The sequence below is a fragment of the Lepidochelys kempii genome, chromosome 3 (assembly GCF_965140285.1).
Source record: "Lepidochelys kempii isolate rLepKem1 chromosome 3, rLepKem1.hap1, whole genome shotgun sequence".
NCBI classification, from domain to species: domain Eukaryota; kingdom Metazoa; phylum Chordata; order Testudines; family Cheloniidae; genus Lepidochelys; species Lepidochelys kempii.
Genome location: NC_136382.1, coordinates 116,339,922 through 116,362,268, shown reverse-complemented (window position 1 = coordinate 116,362,268; position 22,347 = coordinate 116,339,922). Strand labels below are relative to the sequence as shown.

Sequence of the window (22,347 nt, the reverse complement as noted above, 5' to 3'; positions counted from 1 at the left end):
TTTAAGTATGGCCTACATTCTTTGTTCCTAGATGTATACATTTACATTTAGCCATATTAAAAAGCACGTTGTTTGCTTGTGCCTAGTTCACCAAGCAATCTAGATTGCTCTGTATCAGTGACTTGTCCTCTTCATTATTTACTATCCCTTTAATTTTTATGTCATATGCAAACTTTATCGATGCTGGTTTTATATTTTCTTCTAGGTCATTGATAAAAATGTTAGATAATGTAGGGTCAAGAACCGAGCCCTGTAAGATGCCAGTAGAAATACACTCACTTGATGGTGATTCCTCATTTACACCTATATTGTAAAAGCTATCATTTAGCCGCTTTTAGTCCATTGAATCTGTAAAATGTTAATTTGATATAGTTCTAGTTTTTTTAATCAAAATGTCATGTGGTTCCAAATCAAGCACTATTACCTTTATCAACCAAACTTGTAATCTCATTTTAAAAAAAACTTCGTTTGACAGGATCTATCTTCCACAAAGCTATATTGATTCCTTACCCACGTTGTCCACATGTCTCTAGTGTCGTCTTCACTTTTGTTGTGGATTTTACTATAGATGTATAGAGTTGGAAAGCTAACCACATTCAGGATAAATTTTTTAATTCCTATCCCCCCCCCTTAATTTACTAAAATGAGATGGACATAGATTAGTTAGAAGAGTGTAATTGCTGACACTAGGAGGACTGCTTTTTCTTTCCATGTTTATGAAAACTTCTGCGGAAAGTCACTTTTCTCCCCTATTTTCCCCGCCATCCCCAATTAAAAATAATATTATCATTGGACAGCTGAGAGGAAAACAACTACATTTCATATTAAAGATGTACTGATAGATAGATAGATATGTGCTACTGCTGCCCCACCTGCGGAACATGTCAAGAGACACCCTCTTGACTTACCGAAGAATAGCATTACACGGGAACACAATATAGCAGAGTGAATGCCCACAGTGCAGTGGAACTTATTTAATTTTCTTGCCATTATTATTATTATTATTATTATCCTTCAGTATGACATCATAGGTATGGATGGTTGTTGTTTTTTAAGAAATAGCCTTCACAGCATAAAAGATACTTAAGCATGAAAAGGGGAAAGCTACGTTCTAAAACAGGGATGGGCAAACTTTTTGGCCTGAGGGCCGCATTGGGTTTTGGAAATTTTATGGCGGGCCAGTTAGGGGAGGCTGTGCCTTCCCAAACAGCCAGGCGTGGCCCAGCCCCTGCCCCGCTTCTCGCCCCCTGATGGCGCCCCCCCAAGACCCCTGCCCCATCCAACCACTCCTTCTCCCTGTCCCCTGACTGCCCCTGGAACCCCTGCCCCTGACTGCCCCCCGCCACCCCATCCAACTCCCCCTCCTTCCTGACTGCCCCCCTGGGACCCCTGTCCCCATTCAATACCCCCCCCCGCCCGTTCCGCACTCTCTGACCAACCCCCCCGCTCCCTGCCCCCCGAATTCCCCTGCCCTCTGTCCAACAACACGCCCCCCTCTCCCTGCCCCCTTACTTTGCTGCCTGGAGCACCGGTGGCTGACGGCGCTAGAGCTGCACCGCCCGGGGCTGGAGCCAGCCAAGCACCGTGCAGCACAGAGCACCGGGTCAGGCCGGGCTCTGCAGCTGCGCTGCCCCAGGAGCTAACAGCCCCGCTGCCCAGAGCATTGGCGCCCATAGAGGCTCCAGTGCAGACACTTGTCAACCTCATCATGTCTGTTCGTATATTCTCTCCCAGCGAGACTCCTGCAGGCATTCAACGTGTGCTAACACATTCATCATCATATGTATTACAGTAGTGCCTAAGGACCAGCCAAAAACAGGGCCCCTCTGTGCTAGGCACCCAACAAACACAGTACAGTAGATGGTCCCTGCCCTGCAGAGCTTACAGTCTAAACAGCCAAGACAGACGCAGCCTGGTTAGAACACATAAGCAGAGGGAACAATGTGATGGTAACAGATGGCTTGTTAGTTTCCACAAGGGGCTGAGCTAAATGGAAGGAAAAGGAAAAGAGGGTGATGGGGATGTGGGACAGGTGTGGAGTGACGCTGAGGCGAAGAGACTGTACCAGAGGGGTAGGGTTGGAGCAAACACCAATCAGCACAGGGCTGATAAAATCCAGTCAAAACTGTAGTAGGTTCTCTGAAGGTCCAAAGGTCCTTGTGTTGGCTGCTTCTGCTCCTATCAGCTGGAGTTTCTGACTGGCTCGTCTGCAGTTTTCTCCCAAGCCCATGTGGCGAGGGGCAGGTGAGGCACATCTGGATCCTAGAGCCCTCAGTGTGTGTGTCAGAGTCTTTCACCCCCTGTTCAGTAATCCCTGCTTTGCCTGCTTCTGTCCCTGTTAGCTGCCACTTTTTTCTCTTTTGAACTTCTGTTTTATGTTCTTGTGGGGAGGGGGAGAAGAGAACTGGGAAATTAAACAGTTCCATTGTAATATGGCAGTGGTGAGAAATGCTGATGAGACAAAAATTTCATTTTCTGTCATGAAGCTTTCAGAGTAACAGCCGTGTTAGTCTGTATTCGCAAAAAGAAAAGGAGTACTTGTGGCACCTTAGAGACTAACCAATTTATTTGAGCATGAGCTTTCGTGAGCTACAGCTCACTTCATCGGATGCATGCCGTGGAAACTGCAGCAGACTTTATTTATACACAGAGAATATGAAAAAATACCTCCTCCCACCCCACTGTCCTGCTGGTAATAGCTTGTGTGGGGGGGTGGAGGGTGAGAAAACCTGGATTTGTGCTGGAAATGGCCCACCTGATGATCACTTTAGATAAGCTATTACCAGCAGGACAGTGGGGTGGGAGGAGGTATTTTTTCATATTCTCTGTGTATAAATAAAGTCTGCTGCAGTTTCCACGGCATGCATCCGATGAAGTGAGCTGTAGCTCACGAAAGCTCATGCTCAAATAAATTGGTTAGTCTCTAAGGTGCCACAAGTACTCCTTGTCATGAAGCTATGACAGTTTACACCAGCTGAGGATCTGTCCTCTATCTGCAGGTTTTCTCAAGTACTGGATAGCTCTGTACTATCATCTACTGCTACTAACTTACTTGTTTATTGGTAACATTGCAGCAACGCCCATGTAGGTTGGGCATTTTAATACTCATTCAGCCTGATTCTTGTGAGCTTGCCTGACTTCTTATTTTATATTATTTTTAATAGTGTATTAAATGGCATATTTTCAAAGAGCACATGGTTTGGCTTACATATTTAAGCTTTGATTTCTTGACTGCAGGAACTCCAAAGGGACATAGAGAAACACAGCACTGGAGTTGCATCTGTTCTCAACCTGTGTGAGGTACTTCTCCATGACTGTGATGCTTGTGCCACAGAAACAGAGTGCGACTCCATCCAGCAGGCCACCCGGAACCTGGACAGAAGATGGAGAAACATCTGTGCAATGTCAATGGAAAGGCGACTTAAGTAAGTACAAAATACTCTAAAACCCAAGAGATTCTCCAGATGTTTCAATCTGGGGGAAAAACGTTGCTATTTCTCAGATATTCACTTACCTGAGAAAATATTCTCCATATTTAAAAGCAGACCTCGTCCCACAACTTGCAAGGAGATCTACACAAGCAGGATTCTGCACTTGTGTGGAACCAGATTGATGTCACTGGGGTTATGTACAGTCCCAAAAGTCTGTCCATTGAATTGCAGGATCAGGACTCAAATTACATTTCTGCTACATGTATAATTATAACAACATTGCTTTTTCATCAACTGAAATGTTTTTTTCAGTGACTTATTTCATGTTTTAAAAATACATTGTTACAAAAACGTATTTGCAGTGGATATTCTTAAAACTAGATTTTTTTTACTGATGAATGCAAAAGAATGTCACCACATCCTTATGTTAATTCCAAGTAATTTATGACAGATATACTTAGTCATTTTAATGTTTGTTTGTTAAAAATACCAATACACTACCTTCTCCTGGTTCGGTTACCCTGGAAAATTTAACAATTCATGCTGCAACATTTTCGGTTTCCTGTAGGAATGGTTTGATTCTGCAGTTGAATGTTGTCTCTAGAACAGCAGTTCTCAAACTGTAGCAACCCAGGGACCCCCATTTTGATTTTAAATTTTTGTGGACCCCCAAGCTGGCTTCTGATTTTTCCCAGGGGTGCTCAACTCCCACTCAGCCCCGGACCCCGCCCCCACTCCACACCTTCCCCCAAGACCCCACCTTTGCCCCTCCTCTTCCCTGCCTCTTTCCTCCCCCAAGCATGCACTGTCCCTGCTCCTCCCCCTCCCTCCCAGCGCCTCCTGCATACTGCTGAACAGATGTTCCGCAGCATGCAGGAGGCACTGGGAGGGAGGAGGAGGAGGAGTTGATAAGTGGGGCCGACAGGGAGGCGGTGGAATCTCCTTCCTTAGATATTTTTAAGGTCAGGCTTGACAAAGCCCTGGCTGGGATGATTTAGTTGGGGATTGGTCCTGCTTTGAGCAGGGGGTTGGACTAGATGACCTCCTGAGGTCCCTTCCAACCCTGATATTCTATGATTCTATTCTATGACAGCCCCAGACATGACTCTCGGACCCCTCTGGAGCCAGACATGACTTGTGGACCTCGTGGAATACCCTTGTGGACCCCAGTTTGAGGACCACTGCTCTAGAACATTTGACTAATTGGAGTTTTTATACAAAGGGCTACATTTTGGCAAATGGCCAAATTTTTAGAACTCCTATTACAGCTCATAATGTTCTTTTTATACCAATTGTAAATGAGGATTTGCAGCACACACAAAAAAACATTGCTGTCTTATTCCAGCTTAAACTGGAATCAGCCAGCCATTTATGTTGTCCATTTATCAACCTTGCAATCAAGGCTTGGTTAAGAGCCAGTTATTTTTCAGTGCAGCCCTGATTCCCTATTGAAGCTTATGATCAGGCAGAACGATGCAGTCAAATGACCTCAAATCTAAACGTACCCTAATTTTCCATTTTGTCGCAGAATTGAAGAGACGTGGCGACTGTGGCAAAAGTTCTTAGATGACTATTCTCGCTTTGAAGACTGGCTGAAAATTTCAGAGAGGACAGCTGCCTTTCCTAGCTCCTCTGGTGTGCTGTATACGGTTGCCAAGGAAGAGCTAAAGAAATTTGAGGTAACTTATTATGTCTGAAATTTAATATCTCCAGATCCTATTACAGCAGCCAGCTGGTTCTCCTTTCAGTACATAAGCTGCTCAATACAGACACATGATACAGAAGAGTTGATGATTTTGCAGCTGTCCCCACTAGCATTTTTTTTAAGAAAAAAAATTAGAGGCTATAGATATATGGATATATAGATATAGGAAAAGACATACTAGGTCATCCAGTCTCTTACCGTATCAATGCGGGATTGTTCCTTACAGTGCATTGTCCAGGGTTCTGTCCAATTTAATTTTTAAATGTCCCAAATCCTTCTACACTTTCTCTTTGAAGACTATATACACCCTAAATATTTTCTTTTCCTATAGTTCATCCCATTGCTCCTGGCTGTAATTTCTGGTATTGTACCACCTTAAATAACTCCTCTCCTTTTTCATATTTACACTCTTCAGATATTTGCAAAGTGTTACCACATTCCCATCTTAGATCCTGATCCTGCAAACACTTACACTCACAAGTAACTTTACGCGTGTGAGTATTTGCTTCGATATCACTCGGACAACACACAAGCTAAATGTTTAGCATGTGCATATGTGCAGGGGTGGGGCCTGAGCTGGGGCAGCCGTGTTGTAGTTATTTAACTCATCTGTGTTTGTGACTAGTAACATACTGGACAGAGTGTATGTGTGGTGTGCAAATAAATGGAACTCTCTGGGGATTGTTCAGGTGAGTTAGTTTCAGTTTTCTTTCCTATTTGTGAACACAAGAAAATAAACTCTTTGGGCCTAGGCTTTGGAATGCTTCAGCCAGGCTCAGTTTTTATTATCTGTGTACAAACCTCTGGAAGCTATGGTCATTGTTGAAACACTGACAGACCTCTTAATTATAGTGAAGCCGAAGGCTACAGGATAATAATCATGTAAAGGTTGAGATTTATCTGGAAAAGCAATATTCTGTTTGCAGTCCTGCCCATTTGTTCCATCCTCCCTCCATTCAGTGACCAGAGTCTAAATCATGTTTAGTGAGTTACTGTAAATGAGAGACTACATGCATATCTCAGCTGTCTCCTGCGATCACAGCTGACCTGACTTTGCCCTAAGCCTGTTTGTCTATGCTCTCTCACTGTGTTAGCCTTTATATACTGACCTTTACCTTCCAACACACACCACAGTACTCTCACACAGATATATGGAGCTTAGACTGCAGACAAGGACAATAGTTTTTAGTCTAGTACTCCTGTTTAAATTGGTACATCTACATGTACATACAGCTACTATCATCTCAAAGTAGGGATGTAAGTCCAAAATTAGTGTTCATGTGGGGGCAGCCCTGACCAGAGGTAGAAAATTGAGTTCCTTCAGATTGTAACTGTACTTTTTTCCTAATTTTATTCTCCTATCCATCCCACCAATAAGATTAAAACCTTTAAGAACTTTAGCAAAGCACATTAGATGGCTTCAGTTATTTAGTATGTCATGAGCTCCATTGTACAAAATCACACGGTAGTCCAGTATTACACTGAGGCTGTAATGCAAAGAGGAACATAAGCAAATGAATTACTGCATAGCTGAACTGAACATTGGAAAACATATATAATTGGTCTTTTGCTAAACAAGACTTGATAATAGGTGAGGTGGCATTGTAAATTTACACAGAGTTGTAGATTACAAGGTTAAATCTTCTGAGTTAGTAAATCAGTGGTCAGATTGATGCCTCTTCCATGAGAGAATGTGCTTCTGACTCCAATTACAGAACCGTGTGTTGGTTGCTTTCTTCTTTCATTGGCATTTAAACAAAGAGAGTAATTATAGTGACAAGAACCCTTCGGTGTATTTGGTTGTTTTAGACTAGCTCCTTGAGCTATCCCTGTGGGTTCATTGCACAAAAGTGCTTATTTTCATTTTTAATTAACATGCATTCTGGCAAGTGACAGGATTGAGGCAATATACATCTACATAGCTGATGATGATGATGATTTTGTATTCGGGTCCACTAGAATATTTGTTTTCCAGTGCTATCATTTCTCTCCCTCCTCCTGTCCTCATAGTCACTTTTTCTTTGAGTGCTTGTTCACGTCCATTCCACATTAGGTGTGTGCATGCCGTGTGCACGAGCGTCGGAAACTTTTTCCCTTAGCGGCTCCCGTCGGGCCAGCGGGGGGCCCCCTGAGTGGCGGCACTGCGTCGTGCATATATACCCCCTGCCGCCCGACCCCCTCCAGTTCCTTCTTACCATCCGTGGCGGCGTTGGAACAACCTCTCTCTCTCTCTCTCTCATATGAGAGCAGTCCCTTAGCCTTTCTCAGAGTTAGATAGCTGTTATCAGTTATCAAAGTAGCAGCCGTGTTAGTCTGTATCCGCAAAAAGAAAAGGAGTACGTGTGGCACCTTAGAGACTAACAAATTTATTTGAGCATAAACTTTCGTGACCTACAGCTCACTTCATCGGATGCATCAGTTAGTTAGCATACCTTTGTTGTGGACACTTAAGTGATTAGGTGCTTGGAGGCTTCCAGTACCCGCCCCGGGCCGTGGGGCATGCCGCAGGCCCACGGGTTTAAGGCTTGTGCCACGTGCCCCAAGCCTGTGCCAGTTTGTGACTCATGTCTAAGTTGCCTGGGGGAAGAGCATCAGACTGAGCGGTGTAAGATTTGAAAGGTGCTCAAGCCAAGAACAAAGAAAGAAAGAGACTTTCGTTTGAAGCAGTTGTTGATGGAGGCTGCATTGCAGCCACCGGGCCTGGAGTGCCCGACATCGGCTCCGGTTTCCTCAGTGCGTAGTGCCCCGCAGCCGTCGAGACACCCAGCATGGGCTAAACATAGAAAGCTATCGGCCCCAGAGCACCAGACTTAGGCCCCAGCACTGCTTGTCCTCCCCGGTGCTGCCCATGGCATAGCCAAAAGGAAGGCGCGGACGTTCCCCCTCATTGGAGGCCGGCACTTTCCAACGTCCTGAGCACCGATAAGAGCGGGAAGGCCACTGTACCAGCATTGGCATCGGTGGCTTCGGCACCACGAGTCCCACTGAGCTCAGGCCTAAGTGAGCTCAGTGTGGACAATGAGCTCGAGGACATAATGGATCAGCTCTCCACATCTGGCACCTTTGAGGTGGCGAATGACCTCATTGAGCTGTCGGCGACGAGCCCCCTACTGTACAGGGAGAATCCTCTGGCACCCATGCCATGAGTGCCATCGAGGGATAGGCCAGCTACGGTGTGCCATTCAAGGACACTGTCCCGGAGTTGGTCCCAGTCGAGCTCCGTGACTGCAGACTCCCAGTTACCCACGGCTCAGAAGGAAGTCGCGGTACTGGGAGTGGGTCAGTGCAAGGAAGTAACGGAAGGGGCACGACGCTCTCCAGCACCACTTAGAGACCGGCACCAGGAGCAGTCGAGATGGCCCTCACCAGAGGAGTCCCGCGGATGCTGGTCCCGGGAACCCCGGTCCCGGTCCAGATCCCGTTCCCAGTCCTTGGGATATCAGTGCCGGTCCCGCTCCCATTCGGTTAGGAGCCACTCATCGATCTCACGCTGGCACAGATCGTCAGCACTGCCGTGACCTTCGCGGTCAGCGTCGCCGCAGTCCGGCACCGACTCCGGCCGTTACAGTTACTTACACCGTGCTCTGGACAGCAGGGACCCTCAGACGGGTTGGCACCCCCAGTGGGGGCCTCTAGGTCATTGGCCCTTCTGGACTCCTTGGGCCTATCAATAGCGCCAAGGGGCCCCGTCCAGGGCGAGCTTCTCAGTGCAGCGGTGCTGGTCCCCACACTAACACCCGACGGCGCCGGAAGCTACAGTATCCAGGCCTCCAGCATCCCCCCAGGATAAACTGGAGAAACCAGTACTGAGTCCGGTGCCGCCCAAGGTCTCCCGCCCTGGCCCGAGCCGGAGGCCCCTCCCATGGGAAGAGGGGAGCAGGAGGACCTGCCAGAGGGGGTTGAGCAGCTGCTAACCTCCTTGTCATCCCCGGATAAGGCGGTGGCGAGTACAGCGGTGTCCAGCCCTACACCCATAGACCACAGAGCCCACCAGGAGCTACTACATAGGGTTGCCCAGTACTTGGGGTTGCATGGCGAGGAGATGGTTGAGCACCCTGGTGGACATTTTGAGCCCCGAAGGTCCATCTAGAATAGCGCTCCTGCTCATTAAGACCATCCAATTGAATTATACGACTATATGGCAGACCCCAGCCTCCAGCCAAAGGTGTGGAGTGCAAATACTTTGCCCTGTCAAAGGGCTACAAATTCTTGTTCTGCTACCCAAGTCCATGCTCCCTGGTGGTCTCGGCGGTGAACGAAAGGGAGCACCATAGACAACAGGCCCTGGCCCTTAAGGCCAAGGAGGCAAAACGCCTGGACCTTTTTGGCAGAACGGTGTACTTGTCAGGGGGCCTTCAGTTGAGGATTGCTAACCAGCAGGCCATCCTCAACAAGCATAATTTTAACTCCTGGGCAGTGGTGGGGAAGTTTAAGGACAACCTCCCGCAAGGTTCCCAACAGGAGTTTATGGCCCTGGTGGACAAGGGCAAGGCAGTAGCCAAGACCTCTCTCCAGGCCTCTCTGGATTCAGCAGACCCGGCGGCCAGAACAATCGCATCAGGGGTGGTCATGAGGTGCTCGGCGTGGCTTCAGGAGTCAGGCCTGCCGCCTGAGGTCCAGAATACGCTTCAGGACCTCCCCTGTGAAGGGTCCGGGCTCTTTTCGGACCAGACAGACGTGAGGCTGCATAGCCTCAAGGACTTGAGGGGTACACTTAAGTCGCTGAGAATGCACACCCCGGTGATGCAGAGGAAGCCCTTTAAGCCGCAGCCTCCCCCTCAGCGCCAGTACCAGCCTCGTCATAGGCATGAGCCTTACTGTAGGTGAGGCAGGGATAACAGGTGACGGCGCAATAATAACAACAATAATGCACCAGGTCAGAACAAAGGTCAGCACAAATCCCAGCTGGGCACTAAGCCAGGCTTTTGAAGGTGCACTCGGGGACAGCGTACCAGACCAGTCACCAGATCCGTCCCTCTGTTTCCTGAACCGCCTGTCCCATTTCTCCCGTGTGTCATCCAACATTAAGTCGGAACCATTGGGTCTTACGCATGGTACAGAACGGGTACTCGCTGGAATTCTCTTCCCTCCCTCCCTCCCATCACCCCTTCCCCATCCCTCTTCAGGGACCCCTCTCACGAGCATCTCGTAGAGAAGGAGGTTCGCTCGCTGCTAGTGGCGGGGGCGGTAGAGGTGATGCTGCACGGCCTAAAGGGGAAAGGTTTCTACTCCCGGTAGTTCCTCATCCCCAAGGCCAAAGGGGGCCTTCATCCCATTTTAGACCTGCGTGGGCTCAACAAGTTCCTGGTCAAGGCCCAGTTCTGCATGGTCTTTCTGGGCACCATCATCCCTTCCTTGGATCCAGAGGGCTGGTACGCTGCCCTTGACATGAAGGACAAGTACTTCCATATTGCCATCCACCCTGCACATCGGCAGTTCCTGCACTTCACCGTGGGGCAAGAACATTACCAGTTTGTGGTTCTCCCGTTAGGTCTAGCTGCGGCCCCATGGGTGTTCATGAAATTTGTTGCGGTGGTGGCAGCCTTCTTACGGAGGCAGAGGATCCGGGTTTACCCGTACCTTGACGACTGGCTCCTAGCGGGTTGATCCAAAGTGGAAGTGCGGGGCCACATGGAGGTGGCCTTGAGATTGTTCCGCAAGCCTTCCAGTATCCTGATTCTGGGCTATCCAGCAAGCGGTGACCTCCCTGCGCCAGTTTCCAACAACAATGGCTGGGTGCTGCCTGCGGCTCCTGGGCCACATGGCAGCATGCACGCATGTGGTCAGGCCTGCCAGACTGAGACTCAGGACTTTGCAGGTGTGCTTCGCTCAGGTGTACCGCCGAGGCAGGGACCCCCTGGACTTGGTAGTGACAGCCCCAAGGGACGTGCTGGACTCCCTGCTGTGGTAGCAATCCCAGCCTATGGTTTGCGAAGGCATCCCCTTTGCCGCCCCACAACCGGGCCTGACGCTGGTGATGGACACGTCAGACCGCGGATGGGGGCTCACCGTGGGGACCTCAGGACTCAGGGCTTGTGGTCCGGAGCAGAGCAGTCGCTCCATATCAATGTGAAGGAGCTCAGGGCAGTTCGTCTAGCCTGCCAGACCTTTCACGCCACTCTGAGTGATCACTGCATGACAGTTCTGACAGACAACACTACTGACATGTTTTATATAAACAAGAAAGGCAGGGCCCATTCCTCGCCACTCTCCTCTTCTGGGACCTTTGTATAGTTCACGCCATTCACCTCGAGGTGTCGTATCTCCTGGGGGTGCGAAACGAGCTGGCAGACTACCTCAGCAGGTCGTATCACATGCGTGAGTGGACGCTCAGAGTGGACGTCATGCTTTCGCTCTTCCACGGGTGGGGGTTTCCCCGGGTAGACCTGTTTGCCACTAGGATCAACACCCAGTGCCCGCAGTTCTGCTCGTTCCAGGGCCACAGCCCTGGCTCAGTCGCAGAAGCGTTTGCGATCCCGTGGGGAGGGGGCTTGATGTATGCCTTTCCCCGCTGCCCTTGGTACACAAGGTCCTGCCCAAGGTATGCAGGGACAGGGCAGCGATGTCCTCATTGCCCTGGCATGGCCCTGCCAGCACTGGTACACATCGCTCCTAGAGATATCGGTGGAGGCCCCAGTAGTCCTGCCCCTACACCGGGACCTCATTTACACAGGACGGCGGGCGGCTTCTCCACCCTGACCTACAGTCACTGCACCTGACGGCGTGGAAGCTCTGTGGCTAAACACCTTGGAGAGCAAGTGCTCCCTTCCTGTGCAGCAGATTCTGCTTGGCAGTAGGAAGTCCTCTACCAGGGCTACCTATATGGCCAAGTGGAAAAGTTCTTGTGTTGGTGTGAGCCTCGACGAGTGCAGCCCTGCCAGGCCCTGGTGCAAGCCATCCTAGAGTACCTCCTGCACCTCAAGCACCAGGGGCTGGCCCCGTCCTCACTCAGGCACCTGGCGGCCATCTCCGCCTTCCATCCAGGGTTTTCAGGGGGGCTCGGTGTTTTCCGACCCAGTGGTGGGACGGTTCCTTAAAGGATTGGAGAAGATGTTTCTGTTCTCACGACCCGCAGTCCCTCCATGGAACCTTAACTTGGTCCTCTCTAAGCTCATGGGACCCCCTTCTGAGCCCCTTGCTACCTGCTCCCTCCTCCACCTTTCCTGGAAGGTGGCATTTCTGGTGACCATTACCTCAGCAGAAGGGTGTCTGAGCTGAGGGCTCTCACCTCTGAGCCACCATATACAGTGTTTCACAATGATAAGGTGCAGCTCCGGCCGCACCCCAAGTTCCTCCCTAAAGTGGTCTCGCAATTCCGTTTGGGCCAGGGTATTCGTCTGCCGGTGTTTTTTCCAAAACCCTGTACGGACCCAAGTCACCGCAGCCTGCACACCCTGGATGTGCGTCGAGCGCTGGCGTTCTATTTGGAGCACACCAAGCCCTTTCGCAAATCCGCACAGCTGTTCATGGCTGTAGCCGAGAGGATGAAAGGCCTCCCGGTGTCAGCGCAGCAGATCTCTTGGATTACAGACTGCATCCAGGCGTGCTCTGAGCTCACAGGTGTTCCGGCCCCAGCAGTCATGGCCCACTCTACCAGGACGCAAGCGACTTCCACAGCTTTCCTGGTTGTTCACGTCCATTCCACCCTCCGACCCCTCTGTCAGAGTCGCCGGCAAGAAGGAACCGGAGGGGGTTGGGCGGCAGGGGGTATATATGCACGGCACAGTGGCGCCACTCAGAGCGGCCCCCACCGGCCCAACGGGAGCCACTAAGGGAAAAAGTTTCCGACGCTCATGCACACGGTGCACGCACACCTAATGTGGAATGGATGTGAACAGCACATCTCGAAGAACAACAGTTACGAGAAGGTAAGTACCTGTTTTTTTTTGCTGCCTAATGCTACACCGTGCAAGTTTGCACAACTGTGATCTGGAACCAAAGCCAATTCACTTCTTTATCATTTCCTTTAAATTGCATGTGTCCCAAATAGAGCTGAGTGAAATATTCAACACATTTAGCCCTTTTCTCTGTTCTTGAGTCATCAGCAAAACAAATTTTGCTTTTGGGAAATTCAACAATAAATTTGTGAACAAATTCAAGCCTACAAAGTGCTCACCAGGTTCTTACTATGACTTGCTTTTTGAGTATTTGCTATTCACACAGTGTGATTGATCATCTAAGTCACATGGTACTGTTTCTGTTCCCAAATTGGTTGACTGAAACTTTTATAACCTGAAGAATGTTACCAGATGTGCCCATTACTTTGGGGTATGGTCATTTATTAGGGTTACTCTTCTGGGGGGTGGGTCTGTAATTCTATCAATGTATTGCTTGTGTCACTTTTGCTCTTATACAAAGCTCTGCTTCTCCCTTCTGCAAGTCCGCTCCCAATGGAGCTATCCTGCAAGACCTAGGCTCCCCAGAGCTGGGTTTTTCCAGCCCCAGAATCAGACGAACACACACACACACTAACAGAGCACGTCTGAAGAGGACCAGGTCAATCAGCACTCCCAAGCTGACCCCTTATATGTCCCTGGACTCAGGAGGCTGGGTCAAGTAGCACTTTCAAGCTGCCACCCTTGGATTCAACAGGCTGGGTCGAGCAGTGCCTCCGAGCTGTCACCCTCATATTCCATGGGCACCACACTGGCATAGAGTTTGCCTGAGCAGGCTGGGTCGAGCAGCACTTCCAGTCTGCCACCTTCCTATGCCCCTGACTCAGCAGGCTGTGTTGAGCAGCACTTCAAAGCTGCCACACTCATCTGCCCCAGGTTCAGCATGTTCCTGTCCCCACTTTCACATTGCAATTGTTCTGGTAGTAACCCACTTGATGGGCAAACCCCACAGGATTTTTGGGTGCTGCAGGGATCTTTAGCTTAGGTCTGAGGAATGTTGCTGAAGAGCGAATGGGGAAGCCAAAAGACACCCACGAGGGGGGGAGAGAGAGAGAAGCAACCAGCTTAACCGTGAAAGTTATTTATTGCCAGGTAATAACCATACAAGGGGAGCCAAACAAACAAAGCAGTTATAATATTAAATCTAACTTAAATTTGATTATAAAAGTCAGGTTTAGAATACTATAACTGATCACACAAGTCAGGGTCAGAAGGTCATACCTACAGAGAGAGAGTGAGAGCTGGGTTCTCGCCACGCCGTGAAGCTTGAATCGATCGGGGTTCCCAGGTGGTGGTGGTGGTAGCTGAGGGTCTGGAGTACTGGAGACAGGCAGAGCCTCCAGCACAATCAGTCAGGAGAAGATGAAGTCCCAATAGGACTGATGCAGATTTTGGATCCAGGCATCAGAGCACTTACTTGAGCATGGGGAGGGATTTTTGTCGGGAAAGAACAGTAGTTCAAGGGAGAACACTAGATTCATTTATGGGTAAACTGATGGCTCAAAATAGTACACCAAAGTTGGTTTGTTCAGGCTAGACAATAGGAACTGCTCATTCCTGGCTATGGGTGGTGTTCCTTTGAAGGAGCTTGCAATGCAATTAGGCAGCTTCAGTATTTTGGATACCAATAAAGGATTTATTACTAGAATTTCTCTGATAACTACTGAGCTGGGTGTGTGCAGGCTTTGGTTCGTTAACATCTGGAGCAGAGATCCCCCAGAGTTCAGTGCGGTTCTTGCCTTGAAATCTCTGTTCTCCATTCTGTATGTTAATGGGGTTGCCTCCCTGTCCCATCCTTGATACAAATGAGGCTAGGGGAGTTTCCTTGATCCTGTTACTCTTGTTGGGAGAGGTTTAGGTGTGCTTTCCCCTGCCTTTTCGTTGCTTTTTGTAAGTCTGTCTTCTGATCGGCTTTGGTTCAAGCAAAGGCGCGGGGGGGAAGGTCTTTCTTAAGTCAGACAGGCTGGGTACTGCCCCCTGGTTCCCCAAGAACACAGAGCTGATAGGTAACAAGTAGGATTTGAATAAGTCACATGTGGCCTGGCCATTTGCTCAAACACAGATTTGTATAAATATTCACAAAACTTTCTCTCTCTGTGACTGTGGAAATGAAAATGGCTCTCATACCTGTCATACTGAAGATAAATAAAAGGTGCCTGAAATACTGTCAAAGCAAATTCACAATTATTATTCATAGACTGCTCAGCATCTGCCAAGTGGTAGTGACTTGAGAAAGTCTCAGCATCTGCCAAGTCATTATGACTTGAGAAATCTTATAAAACCATAGAAATTTTTGCTTTGACGTCTTTAAAAATTTGACATCACCATTTACAGTGCTTGTTTGTTTGTAACCCACTGAAATTTTATTAGTCAATACCACAGGCAACCCTCTACTATAACATTTTAAGAGACCTTTAATCTCTTTCAGAATTTACACCCTCCATATTCTAAAATATGCAGGTAAAAGATTGGACAGCCAAGAAAGGACAGTACCTCATTCTTGGAATAAAACTGTGCTTGCTGCTGTCATTGTGACAGGAGCATTCTCACTGAAATGCTTGGTCCTTACTGCCATTTATTGATTGTAAACAGCAACATTTATTGTAAACAGCAACATTTCTCTTTGTTCATCCCAATCAAAAGGCCCCAATCCTACAATCAGGTCAGTACCAGCAAATGTTTGCACCCATGTTGGAATCTATATGGTTCTCCAAAGGGTCTGCCCATACAGATCCAATTTCAGGATTGGAGCCAAAGACAAGAACAATCTGAGACTATTTACCAATTGCAGGAGCTGACACTCTGATAATGTCTTTTGTTGTTTCCACTGTTATTTTAGGCCTTCCAACGGCAAGTGCATGAAAGTCTGACACAGCTGGAACTGATTAATAAACAGTACCGCCGCCTGGCCCGAGAAAACCGCACTGACTCTGCTTGCAGCCTCAAACAGATGGTCCATGAAGGGAACCAGAGATGGGACAACTTACAAAAGCGAGTCACTTCCATCCTGCGCAGGCTAAAAGTATTTCTCTATTTTCAAGCCATTCTCTTTCAGAACTAGACTGTATGCATGGAGGGTATTGTGAGCTTCTGACTCCTCAAGCGCATGCAAGTTTTCTCTTTGGCTGGGTTATTTAAATTTTATTTTGATGATTTCATGGGTGCTACCTAAAGTAGTTAAGTAATACATTGCAGGAAGATGTAGAGTTGGACCTGGGTGCCCTAATTCCCCTTAGAAGAGAAGAACAAGAATTCTTGCAGCTGAACTTTTGTAACTGTTCTCTTCAATCAGACTCAGAAGATAGGGAAGTGAAAACTAACTTTTATGGAAGTTTCACATTGTTTTGGTTGTTTTCCCCTTTTGCTTTTTCAGCATTTTATTGGCCAGCGCGAGGAATTTGAGGCAGCACGTGACAGCATTCTGGTCTGGCTAACAGAGATGGATCTGCAGTTGACCAACATTGAACATTTCTCAGAGTGCAATGTCCAAGCAAAGATAAAGCAACTCAAGGTACAGGGGGCCACCCCGTCTATGGCATCAAAAATATCCAAATAGGAAATGAGAGTGTAAGAAATGTTCCATAAATAGTGTTATGTGATTAAAACCTTTATTCCCAGGACATGGGCTCAGCCCCAGTCAATCAATGGAACCATCGCTCTTTATAGAGCATGGTCTATGCGCTGATGAGTTCTTTGATGGCTGCTGAGTCCAGTGTGCGAGTGACAGTCCTGTGCATAGGTAGGGCACACACATGTACTAGCAATGCTCTGAATCTGAGCAACAGATTCTTTCCTCCTCTGATGCCAGTCATTACAGAGCTTGATCCGGTCCACCTCACAATGCCTCATTCCATCTACAAGCTGTCTCCGCCAACCAGAGCGGTATTCTGCACTCCTTTTCCAATCATCCACAGAGATTCCAAAGGATACTACATCATCTTTGTAAGCATCCCGAAATCTGCACAGCAGTCTGCCTCTCTTTCTAGACCCTTCACAAGCTTCAGAGTACAGCACACTCTTTGGGATCCTGTAATCCGGCATTTGCTTGGCATGTCTAAGCCACCTGATTCTTTTCTTATGAATCAGTCTTCCCATTAATGGTATACCAGCATGATTTAACACTTCCACGTGTCACCCTGTCTTGCCGTCTTATTAGAAGAATTTTATGCAAGCATCTGATATGAAAGCTGTTTATTCTTTTGATATGTTTGGCATAAGTTGTCCATGTATCTGAGCCATATAGAAGGGTGGATTAAACACATATCTCATAAATACGGATTTTCACTTTAGTTGACAATTAGTTACTGTTCCAAACTCTGTCTTGCAAAAGACCAAGATTCCTAGCTGCTTTGCCGATTTTACTAGTGAGCTCCACATCCAGATCTACATTGCTGGTAACAGTAGAGCCAAGGTGGCAAAATTGGTTAACAACATCCATTCAAATAAAGTGATATCTGGAACTGGTTCTGAAGAGCCTTGGTGCATGATAAGTCTTCTTCAAGTTTATTGCTAGCCGAGAGATTTTGCATGAATCAGAGAACTTGGTAATAAGATGTCGTAGGGCATCAACAATTTGAGCCACAAGGGCTGCGTCACATGCAAACAACAGGTCCTTTATGATATTTCTTTCACCTTCATCTTAGCTCTGAACCTTGCAGTGTTAAACAAACCTCCATCAGGTCTAGTGCTAAGATAGACACCCTCTCAAACATCATTGAACACATGTTGAAACAGGAATGAGAAGTAAATATTAAACAATATAGAAGCCAGTACCTAGCTCTGCTTCACTCCATTGTTGAAGTTCAATGAGTCAGACTCTTGTTTTTCATACATTATAGTTGTCTTCGTGCCATTGTGTAAGAATTTCACAAAGTTTAGCAATATAGGTGGACAAGCAAGCTTCTTCAGAACAATGTAAAGCCCTGACTGACTAACCATTTCAGAGGCTTTTGTTAAATCTATAAAAACCATGTACAGTTTAATACGCTTCTCTCTGTACTTTTCCTGCAGTTGTCTTACAGAGAAGACCATGTCTATGGTAGACCTTCCTTAGTGGAAGCCACACTGGCTTAGAGGATAGATTCTCTAAGATAAAGTTTGAAGTCTAGGTAAAAAAATACAGTTTAAGATTTTTTTTTAACAATATTAAGAAGAGATATACCTGTGTGGTTATTAGAATCACTTCTGTCTCCTTTGTTTTTAGAGAGTTGGATGAAACGAGCATCCTTAAAATATTGTAGAACAGTTTTTTCCTTCCAAGAGAGTAGCAATAACTCATTTAATCTTTGCAGCAAGTCTTTTCACATTTGTAGATTTCAGCAGAAACAGATCCTGAAGCTTTGTTCTTGGGAACCTTTTTGGATGCTTTGGTCAAGTTCCTCTACTGTAGGCTTGGCATCCAGCAAACTTCAAACCCAGGAAATTTGTTTGGCACACATTGGCCTACTACAGACTCCCTTGAGTATATCATTCCATGTGCTCAATCCACCTCACCCATTGCTTTCCTTTATCTGTTATGATATTGCCATCCTGATCTTTCAGCAGAGCTGTCTTGTTTTTATCGGCTCAATGGCTTTTCTAATGCCCTCATACAACCGTCTACTGTCACCTGTGTCAGCTGCCTGTTGGATACTGCCACAGAGACCCAACCAAAATTCTTGAGCACACATCCTGGAAGCTATCCAGGGGTCAAAGTCCAAATATTCCAGCAAGCAATTCTATTTGTAAAAACAGTTGAGCCAGGATGTAAACAATGAGACAGGGCTTGTCTGACCCACCTTTTCTAGGGCCACCCTCTCTTGAGGCAAGCAGGCCATCCCTAAACTGGGCTGCTTGGAAATCTTGTTAGCTGCCCCACGGCCCTTATGCCTCTTTTAGATCCCTGCGGCCATCTTGTCAAGACCTTCAGTGCATATGCCTAGACAAAGCTATGGAGGAGCAGAGGCTGCCATAGACATGTCACCCTCCCCACTTTAAATCACTGAGCCAGAATCCAAAGTCAGAATGAGTCTGGACGTTCAGAGGCAGAGATTATATCTTCTGCCAGAGAGCAAACTACACAGAGCTGTTAAGTGCCCGTGGCTTCAGCGTGAGCACATTTTCTATCAGGGTGAGATCCCATAGCCTTTTTTCCACCACGAAGCACATCCACGAGGCAGTGGAGGATGCAGTTTAATGTCATGCCTAGGACATGAGCTCAGCCCCAATAGTGACATTACAGAACAAGATTATCAGAGAGTGCTAGGGTTCAGTGAGAGAGAAGAGGTAGGCCCACCTGTGGTTGCATGGGTGGCAATTAAAGATGGGTTTTTAAAAAAGCATAGGGGATAACCTCAGTGCTCTGATTTTTCCTCTCTCGATAAAATCATTTCCAGTGGCAAGGTTATATGTGTTATGCCCTGCCCTGTTTGTGCGTGGTTTCTGCTCTACCACAATGTGACTCGTTATTTGCTGAGTGCTCTGGAACATCTGCAGTGTAAGTGGCACCACATAAAACAACTTGTTAGTATATGTTAGCATAGCTTTAGAATCTGCATCCGTTCTAACCGCCTTATCTACCTAAGCCTTTCAAAACTCTCAGGAATGGCTTGTTCAGAGGACAGTCCTCTTCCCAAATACAGCACAGGAAATCATGAGATTTGCTGGGTAGAACTTTAAGTGCTACTTCATTAGCTTATATGGGAGAGTATGGCAAGGGAATGCTGAGTTGCACCATCAAATTTTGCTTACCCTGTGCAATGGTCCTTGTTTGTGTTTGGTAAATATTCCATCTCTGCTACAAAGCTCTATAAGACATAGCATTCGTGGTAACTGAGGATTGTTTAATGTTGGTTTTAATAATAACAGAAAGTCATGGCTTCTTATGCTGCACAGGCTTTCCAGCAAGAGATCTCTCTAAACAACAATAAAATTGATCAGATAATTGTCCAGGGTGAGCAGCTGATAGAGAAAAGTGAACCCATGGATGCAGCTGTCATTGAAGAAGAACTGGATGAGCTCCGGCATTACTGTCAAGAGGTCTTTGGTCGTGTGGAACGTTACCACAAGAAATTGAACCGCCTTCCTGTATGTACCCTCTTTATTTCTTTTTTTAAGATTTATTATTAATTTACAAATATAATACTGGTGAAAGCGTTTGTGTGGGGGGGAGGGTGTAATGTATACGACAAAACCCCATGATCTTCACTTGTTGTAACCCTGATCCTTCCCTTCCCCCTGCACCTTTGTGTGTTATCATTACATATTGTGTTGTTATGTCTTATTCAGACTGCAGACTCTTCAGGGCAAAGAACCTGTCTCATTTCTGTAAAGCAACATGCACACCTGCATTATGAATGAGAGTGATGGTGCAGTACTGGAGACATAACATTCTTCTTGCCCTGCAGGGTGAATTCCATTGAATAGCACTGAGTTCACAGAAATAAAGACACTCCTCCTTTGCAGGGCAGATGGAATTTTAAGTATCCAGAACTGAATGTACAGCTGGGAAGTGAGAGAGGGTGATTTTGGAAATCAAACTGGAAAGCCCCACTGAGGGAAAGCAGTGAGAAGTGCTTTTCATAACATGAAAGAATAGATGAGAGCAACAGTCAAGATAAACTCCTTTTATAGTTTCTGTAATTTGGTTCCAAAATGTTGCTCTAATTTTACTGTCTGTGTGGAGATAATATCTGGAGAAAATTTGGAGACAGTTGCCTTACGTGAGACTATACAGATGAGCATTAAGCAGTAAAGATGAATTTATTCTTAGCCTCTTTTACTCATTTTATCTTTTTATTTTATATACATTTTTAAAAAATCAAAGGAGGATCAAAGAAAGATACAAAATGGGAATCCTGTCAGTCTGCGTGTTATCCGTGACATTTTTATCTCATTGACCCAGGTAGAAAGGATGTTGTTTCCGAGGATTGAATTAATAGTCTCTGTTCTGGTGTTTCCTTCTAGCTGACAGACGATGAACATGACCTTTCTGACAGAGAGGTGGATCTGGATGAATCAGCAGATCTCTCTGACATACACTGGCACGACAAATCTGCAGACAGCGTTCTCTTCCCACAACCCTCCTCCAACCTCTCGCTGTCACTTGCCCAGCCGATGAGAAGTGAGCGGTCAGGGCGGGATACTCCTGCAAGTGTAGATTCCATCCCCTTGGAATGGGATCATGACTATGACCTCAGTCGGGACTTGGAGACAGCCATTTCAACGGCACTGCATTTAGAGGAGGAGGAAGGACAAGAAGACAAAGATTTCTATCTTAGGGGAGCAGCTAGTATAGCAGGTATTGATTGCTTCTCTCATCTCTCTCTCAGTAAAGGGAAATAAATATTGCATATAGGATCATACTGCTGTGGAGTTCCTAGGCATGGGAAAATATTCCAAAGAACTCCAGAAGACTTCAAATAGCTGTCCTAGAATGGTGCCTTTAGCCTCCTCGTCTTTGACACAATATTGCAGGCTTCTGTATGAGTGCAGGCTTGGAATGTCACAGAGGCATATTCACTGAATGACAAAGAGGGAACAGGCTATTTTATTGCACCCTGTGTCTGCCAGATGTGACTAGTGTCGCCTGTAACAAAGTTGGCTAGTAGTCTTTTGACTGGAGGAAATGGTACTGGATGATCACAAGAAAAATGGGAGGGAGAGAAAATTCCAAGGAAACATAGAATATCAGGGGTGGAAGGGACCTCAGGAGGTCATCTAGTCCAACCCCCTGCTCAAAGCAGGACCAATCCCCAATTTTTTTTTTTTGCCTCAGATCCCTAAGTGGCCCTCTCAAGGATTGAACTCACAACCCTGGGTTTAGCAGGCTGATGCTCTAACCCCTGAGCTATCTGTCTCCCCCCCCCCCCCAACATGTTCATCCACTGGACCACATGTTCAAGTCTAAGTGAGTTTTTACTCAGTCCTTAGGTAAGACTCACATTGACATCTTTGGGAAGTTTTACTTAGACTTCAAGACTTGGTCTTTTATGAGTTCATGAGACCTGTCTGTCTGTATGACTATGTGCATATTGTGTAACAAATACTAATGAGGACTAATGTGTCTATATGTTTGAAGCATGTAGACATTCTACATTTATTGTTAGTGAGGCCTAAATTCAAGATTCTGTTCTGTCTTTAATTGTGATTGTCTTGTGCTTTTCAGTTCTTTGACACCTTCTAAAAAGAGGCTGACTTATTTAAAGCTGTTTTCAGCAGGAATCTAGTAATGTTCAAAAGGAATATGTGCTGGAAATTAGAACTGGTGATCTACTCTCCTTCTGGGAAAGTTGGTTTCCTGTTACGAGAAGACAACAATTGCTGAGATATCAACTCC

General features: G+C 46.8%; 1 protein-coding gene across 12 annotated transcripts in view; it reads left to right on the top strand.

Moving 5' to 3' along the window:
- The window catches only part of SYNE1 (spectrin repeat containing nuclear envelope protein 1), a 501,907-nt gene that overhangs the window by 457,944 nt on the left and 21,616 nt on the right, over positions 1-22,347 (top strand). For all 12 annotated transcript variants that reach the window (XM_073337684.2, XM_073337695.2, XM_073337685.2 and 9 more), the window contains 6 exons: positions 3,238-3,425; positions 4,960-5,110; positions 15,871-16,053; positions 16,405-16,542; positions 19,905-20,096; positions 20,976-21,309. In XM_073337684.2, the coding sequence (XP_073193785.2) occupies positions 3,238-3,425; positions 4,960-5,110; positions 15,871-16,053; positions 16,405-16,542; positions 19,905-20,096; positions 20,976-21,309 (1,186 nt within the window). The remainder of the gene's footprint in view (positions 1-3,237; positions 3,426-4,959; positions 5,111-15,870; positions 16,054-16,404; positions 16,543-19,904; positions 20,097-20,975; positions 21,310-22,347) is intronic.